This window comes from Ailuropoda melanoleuca, chromosome 12 (genome assembly GCF_002007445.2).
Source record: "Ailuropoda melanoleuca isolate Jingjing chromosome 12, ASM200744v2, whole genome shotgun sequence".
In the NCBI taxonomy this organism is placed as follows: domain Eukaryota; kingdom Metazoa; phylum Chordata; class Mammalia; order Carnivora; family Ursidae; genus Ailuropoda; species Ailuropoda melanoleuca.
Genome location: NC_048229.1, coordinates 4,172,413 through 4,195,503, shown reverse-complemented (window position 1 = coordinate 4,195,503; position 23,091 = coordinate 4,172,413). Strand labels below are relative to the sequence as shown.

At 51.3% G+C, this 23,091-nt stretch overlaps 1 protein-coding gene across 1 annotated transcript in view; it reads left to right on the top strand.

Moving 5' to 3' along the window:
* Positions 1 to 22,736, top strand: part of LOC105234635 (transmembrane protein 132B) — a 316,926-nt gene extending 294,190 nt beyond the window's left edge. The window contains 5 exon segments of the mRNA XM_034637932.1: positions 10,349 to 10,554; positions 14,025 to 14,295; positions 16,103 to 16,294; positions 17,450 to 18,489; positions 18,491 to 22,736. Of these exon segments, the coding sequence (XP_034493823.1) occupies positions 10,349 to 10,554; positions 14,025 to 14,295; positions 16,103 to 16,294; positions 17,450 to 18,489; positions 18,491 to 18,596 (1,815 nt within the window). The 3' untranslated portion in view covers positions 18,597 to 22,736.
* The last annotated feature ends 355 nt before the right edge of the window (positions 22,737 to 23,091 follow it).

The window sequence follows — 23,091 nt, the reverse complement described above, 5'->3', positions numbered from 1 at the left end:
TACGGAGCACTCACGTACCTACATGTTGTTGTACATGTTTTTGTGTTAAAACTCATCAGTGCTCTGCCTTACCGACGAAAACAGAGATCTTCTTCTGTGATATTGGCCGGGTGCAATTTTACGTCCGTTAACTTGGGAACCCAACTGCCATTCGCACAGGTCACTGAGAAAAGAAATATATCTTTTATATGCAAATGCTAGGTTTGTGCCAAGTGAGGCCGAATGACATCACAGAGGAGGTTGTGCTTCTCACAGCCACACAGTCTTCTGGAGCATAGTTCAGTAGTGTTCCAGGGACAGCAAAGATGACCACGGTGGCATGTTAAGGCTTCCTTACCGAGGGGAAGGGGTAGACGATTATGTCAGAGAGGTGGGTGCATCTGATTCTCAAGAGCCCAGCATCATCTGAGGACCTGCTGGGGACAGGTGCATGTTAGGTCCTAGAGATTCTTGTTGTAGTCCTTTCAGTCTGAGCACATGGCTGTTCACCAGAATAATGCAGGACTTTTTAATGAAGCAGCTTAAACTGAACGCCAACTGCTTCCTTTAGATGCAGCGGATTCCACTAGTGCCCAAAGTGGCAGTGTCATCATGCTTCTTCCTGAACAGAAGAGCCTTGTTCATAGGGCATCGTGCAGAGTGGCCCCCGAGGGAAGCTGTCTCCGGCCATTCTCCTGTCTTCCATCCCGAGTGCCCGATGGGACTCACAGAGCTCACAAGGGGGCACAGACTCCCCTACATGTACAGACCCAAGGGCCTTCCCCCACCTCACAGCAGCCTGTACTTGGTCTTTGGCAAGTCTGAAAAGATTTTCACCTGGATTCCTTTCACTGGCTTACGCGGCATCCAGCAGCGTCTGCCCCAGGCAAGACCATATTCACGCTCCCTTTCTCCCCGCGGCGTGCGTCCTTCTCCGCATTCCAGGGTTGTCTGGAGCCCCACAGCTCAGTCCTCTGACGGGTCTAAGATGTTTTAGCTCTGCGGTTTGAGAAAGGTGGGAGGACTGCTCTTTGCAGCCTTCTACACCTCTGAATTGAAACCGGGACCGGGCTGACTTGATTCTGCCCGATTTTTATTCAGCAGAGAATAACCCAGTCACCTTATTTTAAGAATACTTTAAGTGAAAACCAAGAACTAACTAAACCGAGAGAGAAGATTGGAGGTTACCACAGCCACTACTTAACCAATAAAACAGGAGACTACTAGGGCAGCATACAGCTTGGAACACTGGCTGTCCCTCTCCACGACTAACCAGGTGACCTAACTCAGCCTTAGTTTCTTCATCTGTAAAATGGGATAAAGAATAACCTTCCCACAATGCTCAAGTGCAGGATTTTTCAAATTAAGGGCCACGTTTTATGGGCTCTCACCAGCATTTTGTAAAAAGTGATGGCATGGGATGGCTCAGAGTGGATTGGCACTGAGAGGAGTGAATAGAATAGGATAGAACAGAACAGGATAGAAAATTCAGAGTGACTTACGTAGTGAGGGTAAGTAGTTTTTCATGAAACTTTAGCTTCTGTCCGTACTTTCTGTCCATCCTTCTGTGTGTTGGTCATAATGTAAGCTGTATTTTCTGCTGTGGGTGTGATTCACAACACATCATCATCAAGGCACCAGTTAGTTATAACTGCATAACAAACAGGCCCCGTATCTCAATCACAGGCCACCACAAGCACTTTGTCATTGCTCATGGGTCTTCAGGTCTGCTGGGGCTCAGCTCATCAAGGCTGCAAACACCAAGAGGGCAAACCCAGTCTTTTAACTATGTTTTAAGTGTCTTATTGTGACATTTTTGCTAAAAATACTGTACAGTGGCGCCTGGGTGGCTCAGTCAGTTAAGTGTCTGGCTCTTGGTTTCAGCTCAGGTCATGGTCAGGGTCCTGAGATCCAGCCCCATTTCAGGCTCCGCACTCAGCATGGAGTCTGCTTGGGATTCTTTCTTTCCCTCTGACCTTGCTGCTTGTGTCGCTGCTCTCTCTCTCAATCTCTCTTTCTCTAAAATAAATAAATAAATCTTAAAAAAAAATTCTGTACAAAGCAAGTCATTTGCTCAAACCCAACATTATAGAAGTAAGAGGGTGTATTTTGTGTTGTCCGGTGAGAGAAGCAGCAAAGTCACGTGGCAAAGGGTAAGGGTGCAGTACTGGGGACAGTCTTGAAATCTGCCACACCCAGCAGCTGAGAATCTCGGATGCCACAGTGTTTTACACATTGTAAAACGCAGGGTTGTAAGGTTTCGTCTTTAAAGTAACCCTGCTTCCCCTGCTTTTCCCGCCTTCCTCCCTCCTCTCTAACCACCATGCAGCTGGTGGGGGGACGAGAGAGGTCCTACATGTGTAAGAGACGTCCTCACGGATCCCCCGCCTTTGGACCTGGGAAACGTTCCCTGACTACTCCTGCTGACTTCTGAAGAAGCCTTCGCTCCGTGTTGCCACCACAGTGCCGACCAGTAACCTGCACTTCTGTCTGTGATTTTGTCCTGTTCCCTGTTTCAGTGACTGCGTTGAAAAGCCTCCCTGACGAGGTCTGTTTTCGTCTTGTGATGCGACAGGTACTGGTCAGGGGTGCGGGAGCATTCCAGTGCAGCTTTCTATCAGCCACTGACATTTGGCGCTCACTCAGAAAATGTTGATTCTGTTCGCTTGTTTTTAGCCATGAGCTCCAGGTGGTCAGGCAATGAGTGTCTTCCCTGACCCCTGTATCCACACTCATAGTGGGTATTTGGTGGGTTTGGTGCGGGGCTGAGGGGATGTTCGGTTCAAGCTGAGAATGCTGGGAAAACTGGCCATCTGAGCTGGACAGACAGTCGGCACCCACCGACACTCGCTGTCTGACCACCGAACCAGTCTGCTGCCAACTCGCCAGCAGACCTGGTGAAGTTCGGGGTGGCAGCCGCACTCACTTACTCTGCCGTTACTGTTAGTGAGATCGTGATGACATGTGTTACTTTTCAGCACCCACCATGTGCCAGGCTGAGTGAATTTTGTGGTTCATCCTATTTCACACTTAGAACAGGTGTTCTCATCCGGTGTCTCCCCGCCCCTTTATGGCAAACCTCCTTACATACGCTTTCTGTAGTCCCATTCGGTCTTGAGCCCGCCCCCATCAGGTGTTGCCTGTCCCGCTCCCTAGCGCCGCATGTCAAGGTCTCCAGGATGTCCTGCGTGGCTGGTGCCAGTGGTCAGGTTTCCGTCCACGCCTCACTTGACTCCCCGGCGGCACCGACAATCAGTCCCCTCCCCCTTCTCCAAGTACCTCTGTTACTAACCTGCTGAGACCCCTTCTCTCCTGTGCCTTTCCTTTGTCACAAACTGGCCCCGTGTGTTCAGTGTCCTTTACTCGGTCATTCAATTCATGACCTCTAAGCATTGGCATGCTCGAGGCTTCCACGCGGGGTAGTACGGAGTCTCCTGGCTCCAGGTACTGTGAGTTCTGCAGCCTGACTCTCTCTCATGAGCTCTAAACTCGGGGCTCCAGCTTCTCACTTTGCATCTTCATCTGAATGTCTAATAAGCACTTCAGATTTTATATTTTCAAACCCGAAGTCCAGATCCTTTCTCTCCTCGCCAGGTCTGCCTCTCCTGCAACCTTCCCTCATCTCAGGGATGACAGTGCCACTCGTCTGGGTTCTCAGACCAAAACCCATGGCTTCTTTGTCTCTCTTGCAGTTAGCCTCGTTTCCAGTAGCCGATCCTGCCCAGGGCGACCTGCAGAATACATCCCGAATCGGGCCACTTCTCACTGACTCCCTCCCTCCCACTCTGGCCAGCGCCACCCTCTTGTTGCTGTTGGACCAGCTTGGTGGACCCCACGTGGCATCCTCTTCTTGTGATCCTGCTAGAGGTTTCCTGTTAACTCCGTCCGAACATGCCACTTCCTTGCTCCAGACTCCTCAGCTTCTCACTGTCCTCACGTGGTGAGGTAAAATCCATTCCCCCTGCCACCTTTGTGCCCACCTGCCCTCTTTTTTTGGTCCCTAAATGTGGCAAGAAAGTTCATCCCGGGCCTTGGCGCTTCCTATTTCCTCCGCTTTCAGAGACGTGCACGTCCTCATGACTCACTCCTCACCGCATTTAGGTCTCTGCTCGGATGCTAGTTGTTCAGGGGGGCCTCCCTGCCCATTCTGAGAGGGGCCCTCCATCACCACTGCCTGTGGTCACACCTGCTCCAGCTTCCTTTCAAACCCACCTAGTGACTCGATGTGCCCTCTGTCTGCACATGCTGCTTAGCTTGTCTGTCTCTCCCTCCCCAGCACCCAGGACAGTTCCTGGGTCTCAGATGATATTAACAAAACACTTGTTAAATGAATGGATGACTTATTCTTATTTTGCAGATGAGGGATCTCAGGCAGAGAAGAGTGATGTTACATCAGAATATGCCGTGGCCCTGAGCTTGTCTCTGCGTCGTCCCAATGACAGCAGCAACTGTCAGAGCTGGAAGGCTTAGTGCCCCTGGGTTCACAGGTGTAGAGTCTGGCCCCGGAGGATGGGGAGTGATGTTCATACGTCATGAGGGAAGCCTTTGATCGAGGACTCTGGTCTCTGGCCCCGTCTGGGACACCAAGTGTTATCCTTGTTCCCACTCCCTGGCCTTGAGGACTAAGGACCAGGCTAGTCTGAACTAATCCGTACCTAAGGCTTAGCGACGCAGAGCACATCCACGGTGCCTGACGCAGGAGCAGGGGGAGCAGCGGACAAAAAAGGCACAAGGGGTCTTCTGGACGTTGGGGATGTCCTGTGTCTGAGTGCGGTCATGGTTTCATGGCCGTGTGCACTGCAGACCCCTCCCAGTGTGCCTTCATGCAGACACGGCACACGAAGTAGACCCCAGTAAGGCGGACACAAAATCCTGGCGTGTGTATTTAGGTCTTGCTTTTCCCAGTCAAGTCCTTTGGGGGCGGAGCTGTGTCTTCTTATGCAGGCTGCGCTGAAGTGGTAACGCTGATTCAGAGGGGCCGAGTGCGAACCCCCACCCTACCCTGCCCTTCACCAGCTCTGATCCCTGGACAGGCAGCCTCTTCTGGGCCTCAGTCTCCCCATCCATGTTATGGGGACAAAACACCTAACATGGAGTATTTGGAGGATGTAATGGGTATACTTCCATATATGATTTTAGAAGCAATGTGTGCTAAGTGCGTAGTAAGCACCAGTACGTGAGAGCTATTATTCCTTTTTGTGGTTCTTGGAAGTGTACAAACTCAAGGCAAAATAAATATTTTGTGAGTACCTACTGCTCCTTACACGCACAGCGTTTTGCGAAACGTGGTGATAAATACAAAGTGGTTCATCCAGGTGACGGTCGAATAGCCAAGGTTTTTTTTCTTAGTTTCTTTTCGCCGATCGTAATATGGGACTTCAGCATTTTGTGTGTCTGTGTGAATTGTGGGAAACATACCATCTGACTGTGTAGCCTTTTTCCTTTCTAGCACTTTCTTGGGGTGGGGGAGGAGTCGCCAGGGGAGCCTTACGTGCAGTCCACTTTCTGTCAGGGCAGACAGACGGATCACGGGTGTGGCAAACTCAGAGGGCAGCTGATACACAGACTCAATTCTTGCTTCTTTTTTAAATAGAAAATGAAGTAAATGATACATCCTACGGGACCCCCAAGGAAACCTGTTTCCATCCGGAGAGCCTGTATTTTCCTCTATTACTCTGAAGTAATGTAGCTGCGAAAGTACAATTTGACAGTGAAATATTGACCTCTGGAGGCAGCCCTCCCAAGGTGACACTTAGAAGCCATCTCGCACACGCTCACACGGTAACATGGGGGGGGGGGCCTTCTGCTTCCAACGTCCACCTTCCTGTCCTCGGCTCTTCTCAGATTAGGATCCACAGTATTTGGTGTTTGATGCTCCTTTTGGGGCTCAGAAAGCCCTGAAGGTATCACTTAGATGAGAGGTGGGAGGCTGACTGATCTTTACCTTGCCGTCGTGTCTTCCTGTCCCCTCCCAAAACACACACACACACACACACACACACACACACACACACACACACACGTGTGACATGACGCAGAGATCTCAGTTCATAGCCAAAAGGCCACATTCATACTGGGAATCCAATGTATCAGCTCTTTGACCTGCAACTTCCCGAGCTTTGCTCTGTTTCTCCCCTTGGACTGTCTCCTCTTCTGTCTGAATGCTGTTGACACGATGACCATGTCTAAGGCTCCTCCTCCCCTTCCTGCTCAGGTGTGCTTCTGGTGAGGGCACCCAGACGAAACCCTTGAGACCTCTTCCCATTGAGTGTGTGTCGAACACCTCAGTGTGCCATGCACTGCGCGAGATGCGGAGACCCAGCAGTTAGAGGGGACAGGTCCATGTTGTCAAGCAGATCACCTCCAGATGGGGGAAGAGATAAGAACGAGAAAACAAGCAGGAGCATTCAGGTGGTGCCAACTATTGAAAGGTAAATTGTCCAGCGGCGCGTAGGTACGGCGATCTAGTGTAGACCTTACGGGGTAAGCCATGTGACGTCAGCGGTATGAATGTTGTAAGTGATATGCTGTAGACAGTACGGACATGGCGTGACTGTAGTCTACACAGCAGCACACAGTAAATCAGAGGAAAACAGTGTACTGAGGTTGCAGAGTGACCAGGTGAGGGAGTGCCAAGTTTAAATTAGAAATGACACAAGGAACGCCCTCGGCCGAGTGACATCCCAGCTGTCCTATAAAATTTATGCTGCTTTTGGTGGCAAGTAACAAACACCCACAGACCAAACGGGTTGAACAACAAGAGAAAGTAAATCACCTGGTTAAGAAGGCGGGCGGGGTGGTGGCTAGAGGTGGGCTGGTCCGGCGGTCCATCGCGGCCTGGAGGATGGGGCTCCTTCTGCCCTTCTGTTCTTCCATGCTCGCAGCGTCAGCCTGGTCTGCGGCCAGCTCCCTTACGGCTCTGAGATCACTGCTGCAGTCCCTGTTGTCATCTGACGGTGACAACATCCAGTAGGAGAAGGACAGCAGCTTCCTGTGCATCTCAGAGCAAAGAGACCCTTCCGAGTGTCCAGTGAGCTTCACACTTCATTGGCTAGAACTGTGTCACACGGTCTTCCCTAAGCCAATGACTGGCAAGGAGAGTGGGGTAGACTGAACCTCATTGGCCGGAATTGTGTCACACGGTCTTCCCTAAGCCAATCACTGGCAAGGAGAGTGGGGTAGGATGACTGGCTTGGCAGGGACCCTGGTGGATGGGGGCGGTGGGTTTTCCTAGTAAAATCTCAGTCATGTTGGAAAGGAAGGTGTGCTATGTTGGGGCAGAAGGCTGGCGTGTGGTTGGATGGCCAGTAGGCAGCCAGTTTCCGCAGACCTGGACGAGCAGATCTGAGGCACGGGCAGATCCTGGAAGGGCCTTGGGACATGGACGAGCCCAGGAGAGCTCTGGGGGAGAAGGAGGACCCCTAGGAGGGAGCCTGTGCCGAGGCGGGGTGTGTGCAAGGCCTCGCTGGAGAAGGGGAGGTCCGGGTCATGAGGCCTGAACACCACCATCGGGAGTTTGGATCTTATGCGGTGTGCACGGGAAGTCGCCGGAGAGGCCCGATGGGAGCAGGAGGAAAGAGCCTGGGGCCAGGGGCCAGCCATCCTGGGGGCTGAGGGCTCGCGTTGTTGCACACATGCCCCCAAAGCCCGGGGCTAGTGGCACTCCGTTTTCTACCCTGGATTCCATGCAGGGGAAATGAGGGTCGTGATGCCCGCCTCCCAGAGTTCTTGTGGGGACTGTGCGTGGAGAAGAGAGGCGGCCGCGGGCACTGGGGTCCATCCAAATGGGAGATGCCTACTGTCTCTGTTCTCATTATTCGCGGAAGTCGTGTTCCGTCAAGTCACAGCAGACACTGAACCAGCAAATACTGAACCTTCAGGGGGAAACACACACATGCACACATCTCACATAGACCAGAGTCTGAAATCCTAAGATCAACTCATTCTGCGAGGTTCTCTTTATTTTACAAAAGAGAGACTGAGGGTGGGAAGTGTGAAGCGACTTGCCAGAGGCCACCCCACGACCCCATGCTGGAGCGGGGATTCTTGATCTAGCGAGCCCCTGCACAGGAGCTCCTCACACTGCACTACCCTGTTCCCTCCCGTGTCCATCCTCTGGTCATCTCTGCATGAGGGCTGACACAGGAGGACACAGCGTTGGCGTGTTTGACCTTGGCTGGGAGCATGTGCGTGGCCCGGAGGGGGGGTGCTCAAAGTTCACTTTCTTTTAAGGGTATGCATATCCCAGGAGAAAGAAATCAAATGAATTTCTAAGGCCTCTGACTTTGTTACATTCTTAATTTAAGTTTTTCCACCTCGGCCATCCCTCATTGCCTGAAAGATGAGGCGGGTTTCAGTCTGCCCGAGCTCCGAAATTTCCTATGTACAGAAAGGGCCGCATGGTTTCCAAAACAGGTGTGTTCCTGCTGGTGGAGTGTGTTTCAAGGTGATTTAAAGTGGGAGTGCGGGTGGGTGGGTAGCAATAGACAAGGAGAAACCAGGATTTTGCAGGAGAGTTGAGGTCTACACTGCAGGAGGCGGAATCAGGAACGTTCTAGGGCCGGTGCGGACCATGCTGAGCTGGGGAGAAGGCAGTATGGCCATCAGTGAGGAACCCTGTTCTCTTGAGGGAGGCCTGCAGCTGCTGCTGAGCCCAGCGACATTCAGGGGTCATGGTGTCTGTCTCCCAGTGAGTGCTCCAGTGCCCCCCCCCCTTTCCGAGGAAGGGCGGCTGGGCCCGACACCGTGTCAGCATCACAAGATTTTAAAATACGAACGTGGTCCTCATTCCACTTCTGCTCTAACTGAAGGTCTTGTTCTGATTGCTCTCGTCACAATCCTGGGCACAGTTGTGCAGACTTATGCCCCTCGGGCACGCCCTGGGAGAGAGCTGATTTGCTCAGTTCAGCCTGTTTCTTCTCCCTGTCCCTGGAGGGCACAGATGTCAGGCGGCTCAGTCCTCACAGGATGGGCAGGGGGCCCCGCGCATGGAGCCAGCCTGACGCAGTCGCCCTCCAGCACCCCATTCGTTGCTCTGAGGCCCGGGGTTACCCAGTTCGTGTCCCTGGGATTTCAGCCCATGTTCCCATTAGTGACCTTGGTCAGTTCTCCTTAAAGATGCCTGAAGACGTGGGGACATGGGCAGGCGGACGTGGCTGGGAGCCTGGAGGCGCGGGGAGAGGGCTCAGCATCCTGGTGCTCGTTTTCCTCTTGGTCTTTGATTCCGCTCTAGGATGGCTGGGTGCATCTGTTCCTTCTCCTCCTGGGGGCACATTCATGTTCAAGGACTCTTTTTCTCAGGGTGAGTGCAGGGGGGAGGGGATGACAATTTGTCTCAAACAACAAAGAGGTTTGCTCTTGGAGTTTGGAAGTTGGCACCCCTGACCTTGCTCTGGACGTGAATATCTGGGGCTCGAAGGGGAGGCCTGGGCTGTGGGTACCAAGCCCGGCGAGGAAGAGAAGGTCAAGAGTAAGTCCTCGTTTGTGGCTTGCCCCCCTAAAAGCAGTGTGTGACCTGAGGCAGTTTTGTCACATCACTGGCCCCCCGTGCTTCGCCTGTACTGTGAGGTCGTGGGCCCCTCGCAGTGGTGATTCTGTGATGAACTGTTGGTTGGTGTGTCCTCTGCACCCAAAGTGACCCTCGCCCCCTCCCCCCCCACACCTATGTACCTAAATGACACTTTCCTGATGGCCCAGGAGAGACGTCCCCCACGTTTTACTGGTTTATCCGGAAGAGGGGAGGCGAGATGGAGGCTGGAATCGTGTGATGCGAGCCGGCTAACACGGGTGCGTTGAAAGGGTGCCCTGCGTGCTGAGCCAACCCCACAACAACACGCTCCCTCCGTAATCCCAGTTTAATGGGGCACAAATAATTGTATCGTATTCCGTGAGTATTTTCCTACGAAGATTTGAATCTAGTGCAAAGCTTCCTTGGTTTTTCAGAAAAGACCCTCTTTATGGCTTGAATAAAGTGGGGTTTTTTTAGCAACATATGGCCACCTTTTATGCATCTTCAAATATGGTGCAAGAATGAAATATGTTGCACCTGGGGTTTGATTAGTGGCGGTTTGAGTACATAAAAAAGGTGAAGTAAAGAAAAAAAACACACAAAAGAGGCAACAAAGGTTATAGAACTCCATTAAATTATGTTTATGTCCTTGCTTGTCAGTATTTTGTAATACGAAATGGTTTTCCTGGAGTCTATTTATCAGTATTTGTCACTCATTAGTGCCTACGAATTGCCTTTTGTTCGAGTCATGTTCTTCTGGTTGTCTTGGTGCCCTAATAAATCAGACTTCACGAACTTTCGCTGCTCCTTGGGTCCCGTGTTTTCCTGCTGACGCATCTCGAGATTCTGCCTCTCCCGAAGGTCTCCAACCACTGCGATTCCATTTTTGTGAACGGGAAGGAAATGAAGAGCAAAGTGGACACGACCGTGAACTTCACGCACCAGCACTTCACCTCCCAGCTAGAGGTCACCGTCTGGGCGCCCAGACTCCCCCTGCAGATTGAGATCTCAGACACGGAGCTGAGCCAGATCAAGGGCTGGAGGATCCCCGTGGCCTCCAACAGAAGGTGAGGAGCCGAGGGAGGGGTGAGTCCCGCAGAGAGTAGGGGGTCTCAGGCTCCTGGGACCCGGATCACTGCGGGAGGCAGACGGCCCTTAGCGGCCCAGGCCCCAGGGAAGCAGCATCTGCTGTGGGTCACGGTGGTTTGGGGTTGGGGTTCAGATGGATCTGACTTGGGTACTTACGAGCCTTCTGACATGAGGACATCGTCCCGGAGCTGTGAATAGTATCCACCTCAGGGAGTCATTGCTGGAATTCAGGATAATGTTGCACTGCTAAGAGGCACCTAGCATGGGGTATAGTTATTTTTTCCGCCTTATTTCCCCATTGTTCCTCCCTGTGTTGTTCATTCTCAGATCCCTGCTTGTAAATGTCAGCCTTCATATGTGGAGCGTGGTGTGGTGGCGAAGTTGTGGGCTCTAGAATAAAGCCACTGAGTTTTTACCCTGGCTTCCCCGTAGAGAGCTGTGTGACCCTGGGCCAGTTGATGAACCTCTCTGTTCCTCAGTGTCTTCATCGATAAATGGAGATGATAATATGACTGAGGAGAGCTGTCCCGAGTATGAAGTGACACATTGTGGAGCAGACAGAATTCTAAAGATGACACCCTGCAAGATTCCCATCTCCTCGTTATTCACTCAAACCCCGATCTGGTGCTTCTGGGAAGAGATTTTGCAGGTGTAACTAAAATTCTAAATCCATCAACCTTGAGATGTGGGGATTATCCAGGTGGGGCTGACCCATCAGTTGACCCCTTGAAAACAGTTTTCTCTAGCTGGCGGCTGGTCCCGTACGGTGTGTAACCTTTTAAAATGGACATGTTTTCATCCAGCGTAAGTCCCCTGAGATCCACCGCCATGGTTGGCTGTATGGGTGTGTCCTCTCAGCATGATGAACCAGCTGTCCGCAGGGGGCCGCTCCTGCTGTGTCCAGCTGGGCACTGTCACGGACAGAGCTGCTGCGACATTCCTGGACAGCTTTCCGCGTGCACCTGAGTCTTCTGGGGAAAGTGCCCAAGACCGTGATTGTTGGGTTCTATGAACAGGGCATGGGTAGTTTTAAAAGAAGCTCCCGAGCTATTCTCCAGAGAGGCTGTCCCCTTTCACGCTCCCAGCAGCGACAAATGCATCACCTCGTGACCCCCCATCCTTGGCAGCATTCTCAGAGCTTACATCCTGTATGGTCCTGTTACAAAGAGGCGGAAAATGGACAGCAGACTGGTGGTCGCCATGGGTTCGGGATGGTGTAGAGTACGTAGGAGGAGCCCGCGGCACCCCCGTGGGGACAGACGCGTTCCGTGTCCTGATTGTCGTGATGGTTACATGAATCCTCAGGTGACAGAACTGCATAGAAACACACACACACACACACACATACACGTGTTCTGGTTAAACTGTTGAACTCTGAATAAACTCCATCGTTCGTACCAGCGTCCGTTTCGGGGTCTTGGCATTGGACTGTGGTTATGGGAGAGGTTAACCTTGCAGGAGCGGTGCCAGGCATACAGGGCCTCCCCGTATGTTGTTTTCTAACTTACTGTGAATTTCTAGTTAACTTAAAATTTAAGGTTGGTTTTTTTTTTAATACTAGAATGCTGTCCTAAAATGACAGAAATGTTTCATTAATACAGTATTTCTAAAACTTTTTTATTCACCACATTTCTGATACTGCCTCCCCATAATATATTCTTAATATTGATCTTCTTTCAGTGTCATTCATTTATTTAAGAGACATTTCACCTCGCTATCAAAACTGGCCAACTGCTAAAAATTAACTCAAAGAAAAGAAAATGTTGTTCTGTGTAGATACTGGTGTTTGTCCGTGTGAGTTGGTCTCTAGTAAGTCGACTAGCAGGTGCCGGATAAGTGTTAGAGACCTCCCAGCACCAGAGACCTTCATTCCCTGTGATGTAATCAGAAGGACTGAAAAGTAAACTGGGAATAACTTTTCCGAATGTCATTCCAATGTCTATGTCCCTTCGCCACGCGAAACCATCTCGCTCACCAGCAGAAACCCTCACTTGGGGAAACCCACAGTGCTTCTTTACGGGGGCTGGTGAAAAGTTTTCCTATTATTTTCCCAATGAGACCTTCAGGGAGGTGGAAGGATCTATTTTAAAGAAAGTGGGTTTCAGAAGTCAAATGGAAGTCTGTAAATTCACTGCTCCACAGCTGTCTAGACCACATACTATCCACTCTGAGTCTTGGTGTCTTTGTGTAGAAATAGGAACATGTTTTGTGGCTGTTTTGAAGATGAATGGAGTTCGCTATAAAGAGGAAGAGGGCACGGAGGGGCACAGCGGCCTGGGTGTGGATCCCACCTCTAGATGGCTAGCTCTGTGGCTGAGGCTGAGTGACCTCTCCTCTCTGTGCCTTAGTTTCCCCACTGGTAAGATCAGGATAAGAAAACACCCTCCCTCCTTGGGGCAGAGATTGAAGGAGTCAAATGTATGTGGTTGGCGTGTGGGACGTGGTCCATCTGTGTCAGCTGTCATGGTCACATGAGCGTGTCCAGCTGGACCCAGCACGTAGTAGGTGTGACTCAATGCGTATGAATCACTCCACTGTCACCTGTGACACCAATCCCTGTCCAGTGATGGTCCTCAACTGGTCACCAAACAAGGTCCTCTCACAGAGCACACAGGACAGATTCATCTTGAGTTGAAGGTTCTGGAAAAGCAGAGCCAGGGAGGATTTCTCTGGTGGGCTCTGCACAGGCCAGGCGAGAGGAAGGACTGGGGCCCGTGGGAGGAGGGCGGAGCCAGGCAAGGACCCATGAGCCAGGTGTCCTTGATTCCTGCAGGACTCCACAGCTGCTCTGTGCCGAGCACCATGGGGGTGGGGGATGGGAGGTGGGAAAGGGCCCCCCAGCCTCCAAGAGCTCAGAGGAAGCCACCCTGTCTGGAACAGAGGGCCTCATACATCCCGGAGCTGGTGCCAAGCTGTCCCACACAAATGGATCACAACGGTCTTCCCGTCCCCCAGGGGCCGTCCTCACCTGCTCGCACCTTGACCAAGGTGACCCTCACACACACCTGGAGGGAGCAGAGGGGCATCATTCTCGGGGTCACTCCCGGGGGAAGATGCCAGGCCTGTGCGGAGTTGGGGGAGTGGAAACCGGTCCCAGCAGCTCTTCCCACCTGGGACCTCACATCCCCCATGGTGGGGACAGTTTCAGACTGCAGGGTTCCAGAACACAGGACGGGGACGCAGCATCTGCCTGTGTGGGACACTCTTGTCCCACAGCGCTGGGCCCTGAAGGCGGGGGTGGCGCTTGCCTTCTGTGCTCTGAGCAGGTGGCAGTCTGTGTGGTGCACAGGGGCCACCGACGAGGAACAGTGAGGGAACCAATGGCAGGCAGATCCACTGGGGAGCAAAACCGTGTCGCATATTCCGTAGAGTCACATCGAACCTGGAAGACGAGTGTGCAAAGCTCCTTATCAACCCTGACGTTCATCCTGGTTCGTTTGTGCCCCAGGCCCACCCGCGAGAGCGAGGACGAGGAGGACGAGGAGAGGAAGGGCAGGGGCTGCTCCCTGCAGTACCAGCACGCCACGGTGCGCGTCCTCACCCAGTTCGTGGCCGAGGCGCCCGACGTAGGTCAGCTGAGCTACATGCTGGGCCCCGACTGGCAGTTCGACATCACTGACCTCGTGGCCGATTTCATGAAGGTGGAGGATCCAAGGATCGCGCAGCTGCAGGGCGGCCGGACCCTGGTGGGCCGGGAGCCGGGGATAACCACGGTTCAGGTACACGGCATGCGCTCCGTGCCACGGCTCGGCCCCAGTCTGTACCGACGAGCGCATGGGTGTGCGTGCGTGTGTGTACGTGTATGCACGTCACTCAGAGAATCATGGGCAGCAAAAAGAGAATTCATCGATTTTAAAAATCTAATGTTAATTAATTTTTGTATTTTTGGGAGGGTTGGGAAAAAATACCTAATTTCTTTCACCAGTGAAAGCTAAACTAAATGCACAGTGGAAGTGACCTTTCCCCCATATGATAATTTACTCCTCATGTATCACTAATAGAAGTTGGTCAAACCTGAGGGAATTAGTTTTATTTTCCCAACCTGAGGGTTAACCACTTAGCTATATATTACGCTTTGAACGGTGGACAGAAAAATTTTAAATAGTGTGTATTTGTACTAAAGATAATTTTTAAACCCACAGTTACATGCTCTGTATCTTATTAGAATAATGGTAAAACTACTTTTCTGGTCAGTTTTAATGAAATAATTATGCAGAAATGCTGTAACATGTTTTTTAGTAAAAAATTTAAGGTGTTGCCACTGATAGTTAATTAAGTCATATTTGAGGTGGTGCCGAAGCCCGTTTTGACGGAGCTGGATTAAACATGCTCTGACTTGTACGCCTTCTCTACTGCTGTGAGACACCTTATCACAAACTGAGCAGCGAAAAGCAGCACCAATTTATTGACTCAGCTCTGTCGGTCGGGAGTCGACGTGAGCTGGGCTGGGTTCCGTGCTCGGGGTATCGCAGGGCTGAGACGAAGGTGGTGGCCAGGCAGGGCTCTCGTGGGGGTTTTGGGGAAAGACTCCCTTCCCAGCTCATTCAGGCTGTTCACAGAATGCCCTTCCTCGTGGGTGTGGGATTGAGCGATCTGTGTCCTCGTGGATTGTCAACCAGGGTCAGTCAGTGCTCCGAGGGGACACCTGTGTCACTTCCCATGTAATGGCTGGGTCAAGTCCCTCTCACACTTTGAATCCCTGTGGCTTTCCTTCTGCCACCAGCCAGGGAAGACTCTCTGCTTTTATGGCCTCCACATCATGCCACTGGACCCACTTGGGTAATCCAGGGTAAGCTAACCTGCCATGTAAATGCAACTTCGTCATGAGAGTGATTTCTTATCACATTCCCGGGCTTGAGAGATTAGTGAGGACATCTTTGGTGGGAGGGGCGGGGGGACAGTTCTAGAAATTCTGCCAACAGGATATTCCTCTCCATTTGTTAGTCCCCCCTGGTTGCAAACTAGATGGTACATTAGAAGCAGTGGCTCCTTAGGACATTAAAAATTCCTCTGCCACCTTGTCACGTGGTCTCTCCAGCGGTGACACAGCAGCTGACACAGCAGCCTACAGCGCGATCACTGTTGTCCTGTAGCGAGCAGCTTACTGCTCCCTGGAAGGATAGCAGGAGGAGAAGGTGGCAGAACCCCGTCCCCTGTAGGCACTTTCCCACAGTTCTGCCATTTTCACACCTAAATAGTAGTGGCTGGGAAACGGTCGCTTTCTGCGTGCCTGGTGCCAAGGCGGGCAATCTTTAGCTCTTGCTCCACGCTTAAATTACCCTCTTCTTGGGAAATACACTAGTGTTGTCATGGCGTGAATCAGAGGAAGGGAAATGGACCAGCGTGGTATTGTCATAATCCTCCTGTTGGCGAGTGTCACTGACCCAGCACACCACGTACCCACGTGGTTCCCACAGCTGCACTCCTCCCGTAGAGAACTGAGGGTATGCGCTGGTGGCAATGTCAGTTAGGAGGGTCCAACACTTGTGTGCAGCAGAGACTGGAGCTTTTTCGCTTCCTTTGAAGGTGCTCTCACCTCTGTCCGACTCCATCCTGGCTGAGAAGACGGTGATCGTGCTGGATGACCGCGTCACCATCGCGGACCTGGGCGTGCAGCTGGTGGCCGGCTTGTCTCTTGCCCTGCAGCCTCACAGAGCGGACAAGAGAGCCATCGTCTCGACGGTGTCTGCCCAGGACGTTCTCCAGGCCCCGCAGCAGGTGGGATTCCAGGGTCCTTTTGTTCCCAGTCAGTTGAGACCACTTCCCTCCCTCTCACACTGCGGAGGAGATCAGGAGAGCACTCGTAGCTAGGACGGGGGTCCTTGAAACTTCTTTCTGCTTCTCATCAGGGCCACCCTGTGTCTTTTTGAGAAAAATACCAGGGACTCAGATACATGTCACTCGTTTCTGCTTTTATACGCTGACCACTTGTCCGTGTACCATTTGCTTTACCGCAGCCTTACCTGCGCTCGGCGCGCCCTGCTAGACCATAACTGAAGGATCCCATGTTGTCTTTCTGCCAAAGCAGGTGGTTTTTGATATTTGGGAAATTCCATTTTAGCTGCTTGAACAAGTATGGCTAATGGGCACCCAGTCGCTACTGTTTACGGTCATTGCCGTCTGTAAAGCTCTTCTCCATGTTTAAACCTGTGATGAGGTTCACAGAGGCAGCGGGGCATGGGGCCTTTCCAGTGAGCTGGTCTCCTGAGGCGTCGTTGCCCAGGGTCCTCGGCCGGTGCGTGTTCCGCTTCATGAGCACTGGCTTCCGTATAAAGGGTGCTCGGAGTGATATTATCCGGGGCACTGGCTTCCGTATAAAGGGTGCTCGGAGTGATATCATCGGGAGCACTGGCTTCCGCATAAAGGGTGCTCGGAGTGATATCACCCGGAGCACTGGCTTCCGCATAAAGGGTGCTCGGAGTGATATCATCGGGAGCACCGGCTTCCGTATAAAGGGTGCTCGGAGTGATATCATCCGGAGCACTGGCTTCCGCATAAAGGGTGCTCGGAGTGATATTATCCGAAGCAGCAGCCTGATAAGTTGCACCTGATCTTGATTCAGATAAATTGCCTGATCTTTCAAAATGTGTTTCAGAAAGGTCACAGTCAACTTCTGTCGTATGACATGCTATAAATTAACACGCACTTTAACGCATTCATCAAAGTACATCACTTGCTCCTCACATCCGTGGGGCAATAGTTATTGATGCCAGTTCAAGGCATGCCAAGAACTATCCAAGATGATAAAACATAGAAGTTTATTTTTCTCAGTCTGTATGTGTATTTAAATAATATTCTATAGGAAAACATATTTATGTTTACAATTTGAAGGAACCTGATTATAACATAATGCTTTGGTTTCATTTTTCTTAGGAAGCAATAGTCAGTTCTTGGATTTTGTTCAGTGATGGTTCGGTGACACCCTTAGACATTTATGATCCCAAGGATTTTTCAGTTGCTGTGTCATCATTGGATGAAATGGTGGTGTCTGTCCAGGCAACCCTTCAGTCCGGATGGCCGATTGTGGTCGCACAGGGTGAAGGGCAAGGGCCCTTGATTAAATTAGAAATGATGATTAGTGAGCCCTGTCAGAAGACCAAGAGGAAGAGTGTTCTTGCCGTGGGTAAAGGAAATGTCAAGGTCAGATTTGAACCAAATATTGATGAGCACCAAGGAGGGAGCAATGATATTGAGGGCATCAGTCGGGAATACAAAGACCACTTCAGCAATTCCATCGAGCGTGAAGGAAACCAGGAGAGATCAGGCCAGGAGTGGTTCCAACATGGCGCCTCTGTTGGCCAAGAGGAACGTAGCAACAAAAGCACAACCCCACAGTCTCCCCAGGAAGGAAAGGATAAGAAGTCACTCAAGAGTGGCGGTCCAGACGCCTTCACAAGCTTCCCCACTCAAGGGAGGTTACCAGAACCCAATAATCCCAGTGACCTGACAGTGACCTCAAGGGGGCTAACTGACTTGGAGATCGGCATGTACGCTCTGCTCTGTGTCTTCTGCCTGGCCATTTTGGTCTTCTTGATCAACTGTGTGGCATTTGCTTGGAAATACAGACACAAAAGATTCGCTGTGAGCGAACAAGGCAACATCCCCCATTCCCATGACTGGGTCTGGCTTGGTAATGAAGTGGAACTTCTGGAGAACCCCGTGGACATCACCCTCCCATCGGAGGAGTGCACGACCATGATAGACAGGGGGCTGCAGTTCGAGGAGAGGAACTTCCTTCTCAACGGCAGCTCCCAGAAGACTTTCCATAGTCAACTGCTCAGACCCTCTGACTATGTCTATGAGAAAGACATTAAAAGTGAGCCTATAAACTCATCGGGCCCAAAGCGGAAGAGAGTCAAGTTTACTTCCTACACCACCATCCTCCCGGAGGACGGCGGCCCGTACACCAACTCCATTGTTTGACAGTGAGGACAACATCAAGTGGGTCTGCCAGGACACCGGGCTGGGGGGCCCCCGGGACCTTAGAGACTATATGGAAAGGCTGCAAGACCACATGTGAACTCCTTTCTTACGTTTGTATTCACCTTTATGCCTTCTGTTTTTTGAACGGTGGAGCAGTGAATTTGTTCAGCAATAGGGGGTGATTTAACAAAGCTTCATTTGGGGCCGTCTGGGGGGGGGGGTCCCTTTCTGAGCAGGTGCAGAGGCCCGGAGAGCTATAGCAGCCAGGTTAGAAGCTGGGAAATGTCTCGAAAGCAGACCCATGTAGATCCTGGAGAAATTCTGAGACGACAGTTGTATCTGCTGCCTGGTACCAGCTCAGTGCAAACATCCTAGACCTGACCCCACAGACATCGTTAGTCATCTCGCGACACACGGCCGTGTGGAATTAGAAGAGGCTCGGCTGTGGATTTTTCTATTCCTAGAACTTTTAAAGCACAGTGGACATTCCTTGCCCTTGGCCTGAGATTGGATGTACGTGAAAGAAGCTGAATGTAGCCGCCCTTATTTGTTACGAGGCTGCTCATTATTTTTATACACATTTGCACCTGCACCTGGTTCCTTTGGCCTCTGGAATTCTTTTTGAAACATGAAGAAAAGCAATCACGGTCGCCTCTCTCTGAGATGTTTGATTTTCACATGAGTGTCAGCTGCTGACGTTCGCCGCGTCGGTGCCAGACGACAGGCGCTCTCCGTTGCCCACATCCCTTACCTAAGGGGCAATGTCTGAGAAGCTTATCCTCACGCTGTCCTCCCTTCTCTTTGTTGTGGAACTTCCTTGTATCAGACTGGGACATGGGATTTTACATAAAATATTAATATACTGCGAGGGAGGGCCATCTTTACAGTTTTCTATACGACGCTTACAAACTTTGGTGACCACTTGTCAACCACATTTGTTTTTATCTTCTGCTTGTGCAACACTCGTGGGGGACTCCTGGAGTGTATTTCTGAGCGCAGAAAGACCCTGACATAGTCTTATTTATACTGGTGCTTTCCGGTCAACACAATTTGTAATCCAACCTGAAATCAAAATTTTAAATTACTATTACACAGAAAGGAAATTGTGTAGGAAATATGTTCAGGTTATACTTCCATTTTACCAGAGGTGAGAAAAAAAAAAAAAGAAAGTACAATGATGTTTCAACTTAGCAATATGTAAAAATCCATCCATACAATGACCCCCCCTTCCCCCCAAAAAATCATCAGTCATGACTCTGGCAGAGTCCAAACCTACACGGGGTAGGCGCTGATGGAGAAAAGAATGGGTTGAAACTTGCTTCCAAGTTTCATAAAATAAATGGCTGTTGGAGAGTTTCAGAAGCAGGTAGGTAGAAAAACCATAGATGTTGGAAAGTCAGAGTGGTAAGAGGGAAAAAAAAGCGTGACCCACTGCATAATTTTTTAATAAAAAATGTCTTTCAAAGAATAGCAGGAATGGTTTCGAGCAGAGCAAGAATTTCAGATTAGGAGAGCAGAACAACATTTTACATCGGTGGAAGAGCAGGGAAATCGGGCACAGGACTAGCCCACCTAGTCCAGGCTTTCTGGTGCCATCTGCATGGCTGAGAAGTAGAAACGTCAAGGCCAGCATCACGAAGACCTGCAGGAGGGGAAGGAAGCGGTTGGTTGACCACGCGGCGGAGGAGCGAGCGGTTCCACCAAGACGCGTCCGGTTGTTGTGAGCTTTCTGTGCATGGGAGCGTGACGACCGGCCTCCTGGGCCACGATGCGGCAGCCACGGCGCCCTACCTGTGTCTCCTGCCCACGGGACTGTGGCAGGTTTGTAAACAGTGCATAAATCCGCGGGGTTGTGGGCCTGATCTCTAGAGGCCAGTGTCCAGCCCATCTTGTGTCTCAGATGGGGGTTAAGGACTGAAAATGGTGAGGTTTCAGAAATCTTCCAATCTGATGGGTGAAGGAAGCCAGGAGACCCGGGCGTTGGCTTCGGAGAAAGTTTGCAAAGAGAAGGCTGATGCCTGGCAGCAAGAGTGCCCCGGGCACGCAGAGGAGGCCGCAGGAAGTTGACACGACAATGCCACGTAGCTCTCCAGACGAGTCCCCCTCCTGTGCCCCGTTCTCAGTGTTCTCTCCCTTTGGATCTTCAGCCTTCCGAGATAACGGCAACTTCATGCCTGAGACCGAGGAAGCTCAGCTGGTGTAGGGGTGAGCCTCACACACGCACACACATGCACGCGCACACACACGGGCACACGCACGCACATCAGGCTGCCGCCGCTGCCACAGTGAGACCCTGGGTCAGGGGTGATCTGGGAAGGGGTAAGGGGACGTTACCATTGCCGTGGGGGCGTTACCGAGAAGCTGGAGCAGACTAGGGAGTGTCAGAGGGGGAACGAGCCCACGTTCTCTCAGGAGCGGGAAACTGACCGCTGTCCTGAAGATGCCCCCCGGGGGTGAGCCAGAGCCCCCCAGCGTGATCCGGGCTCTGTACAGTTCACCATGAGAGTCACGTGGAAGGTCTCGGTGTGGGGGGGGGTCCCTTTTACCGCACAGCGTACACTTACAGGGATGCACACATGTATGTCCATGTGAGAATAGTGAGAAGCCAGAGAATATGGTATTTAGCGGAACGGCGGGCACGGTGGGCCACTCCCCGAATTGGCGTGGCTGCTATTCCCAGCTTCCCAGGATTTCAGTGAGGTTCTTTCTGTCCTAAATGTTTCCCGCCCACCAGCAGCCGTGGATTATATCTGCTTGTTCTCCAACCAGATCATTTAAAACAAATAGGAACTATGCCCCTCAGCATCTAAGCTAGAACGGGGTGGGGGAAAGATGTAACTTAGGAAACCTTGAAGTCCATTCCCTGGGGGCTGCAGGCGCCTGGGGTTTCCGGGTTTTTTACAGCTGGCATAGCCAGTTGATTGGAGTGATTCATCACCTGAACACATCAATGGTGATAAAGCCCCTTCCTCTCTCTAAGAAGCGAATGCTTAGGACCCCCTTCCCTGAGGCCAGCACCAGCCAGCCTCCTGCGGGGCTACAGGCTGGATGCTGTGTGGGCCCCACGGAGGGCGGCTCAGGCATCCCAGGGACCAGGCCACCTAGAACGGGGAGGGTGAGACCAGTGCCCCCAGCTGCCAGATGTCCTGCCTCCCAGGCCACACCCTGGGATCCAGGAGCAGCCGCCACACCACAGAAGTCGAGCTTAAATGAACAGTGTCGCATCTGCAGGAAAGCCGGAAGACCCTGCCAGTGTCCCTGAAGAACGCCCCCCAGCAAGCCTCGGATGCCCCATGTGCACGGACAGAGGACTGACTGACCTCCCAGCGGTTTTGTGTTGCACCCTGGCCAGGGTCAGCTCCCAGACTTCAACTCCAGGCAGAGGGTGTCTGTGTACACGTTAATGCAGGGAAAACATGGATTACTTTTTGTCCCATTTGCCACATCCATAGATGAGCACTTTGTACTTTGTCCATTTTTAAGTTTTCGGAAGTCTGCCTTTGTGCATTTTGATCCTTTGCATCCTTTCTTCACCCTTTTGGAAAGGCATCTTCCCAATGTTGGGGTGTTGGGACCAGTCAAGGCTCTGAGTCAGAGAACTAACCAGCCCGCCTTCAACGACCACACAGAGCGGTTGCACCTGCTTCCGACATGTCTCTGGGACCATTGTCTTTTCTACTCGAATCATCTCAAAAATGGCTTCAATTCTCCGTCCTCGTCTCTGTAAGTGACACGATAGTTTATAGACTCAGCAACCATCTCCCCCATTGGAATTCTACACGTGTGATGTACTGCGTATCACCTGTGATGTGAAGGGACAGGATGGGTGGTGGAGGTTACGGGGAGGATGTGGCTAGCAGATATTTTTGTATGTAACATACATAATAACCCCGAGGCACCGAGAGGTGTGCTGGAATAAATACATTTTACAGTAAAAGCATGCACTGCTGTAGCTTTTAAACGTACAGACCTCCCACTCAAAAATATCTAAACCCGTGGTGGGGGAAACACCGGGTAGGAACACGGCCTGGAGAAGGCGTGGCATGTTGGTGGCATCACTAATGGAATCTGCCAGAATATTTTGATCTTACTCTTCATTACTTTTGCAATTTTTTTCCTCTTTTTTTTTCCTGGAAATATTTCAGAAATAAAGTGACTACATTTCCCAGCATAAAGGTATATTCTAACCACAGGGTAACTCATCATTTTTAACATGAAAATAAACATTTAAACATTCTTCCGTGGTTTCATTATTTTACGTACACAGTCCCTTTTCAATTTTAGCCTCTGTATGATTTTGCTGTATTGATATCTATTTTTTTCTTCTTAGCCAGAGATTTTTAATACCTCTGATACAGCAATAAATGGAAACCAAAAGAAAATGTTTCTTAAAAGTTGCCAACAACTTTCACCTTGGAAAGCTTCTCCTTTGTTTTCCCAGCTGGGGGGCACTTATTCCGGGATGTCTCAGAAGGAGGGCTTGTGGACCCCACGTCCCTGGCCAGGGTCACACCATCTTGGACTCAGCACTGACATGCAGGATGCAGTGGCCCCTGGCCTCGATCTCCCTTCTGGTCTTTCCTTGTGGATGG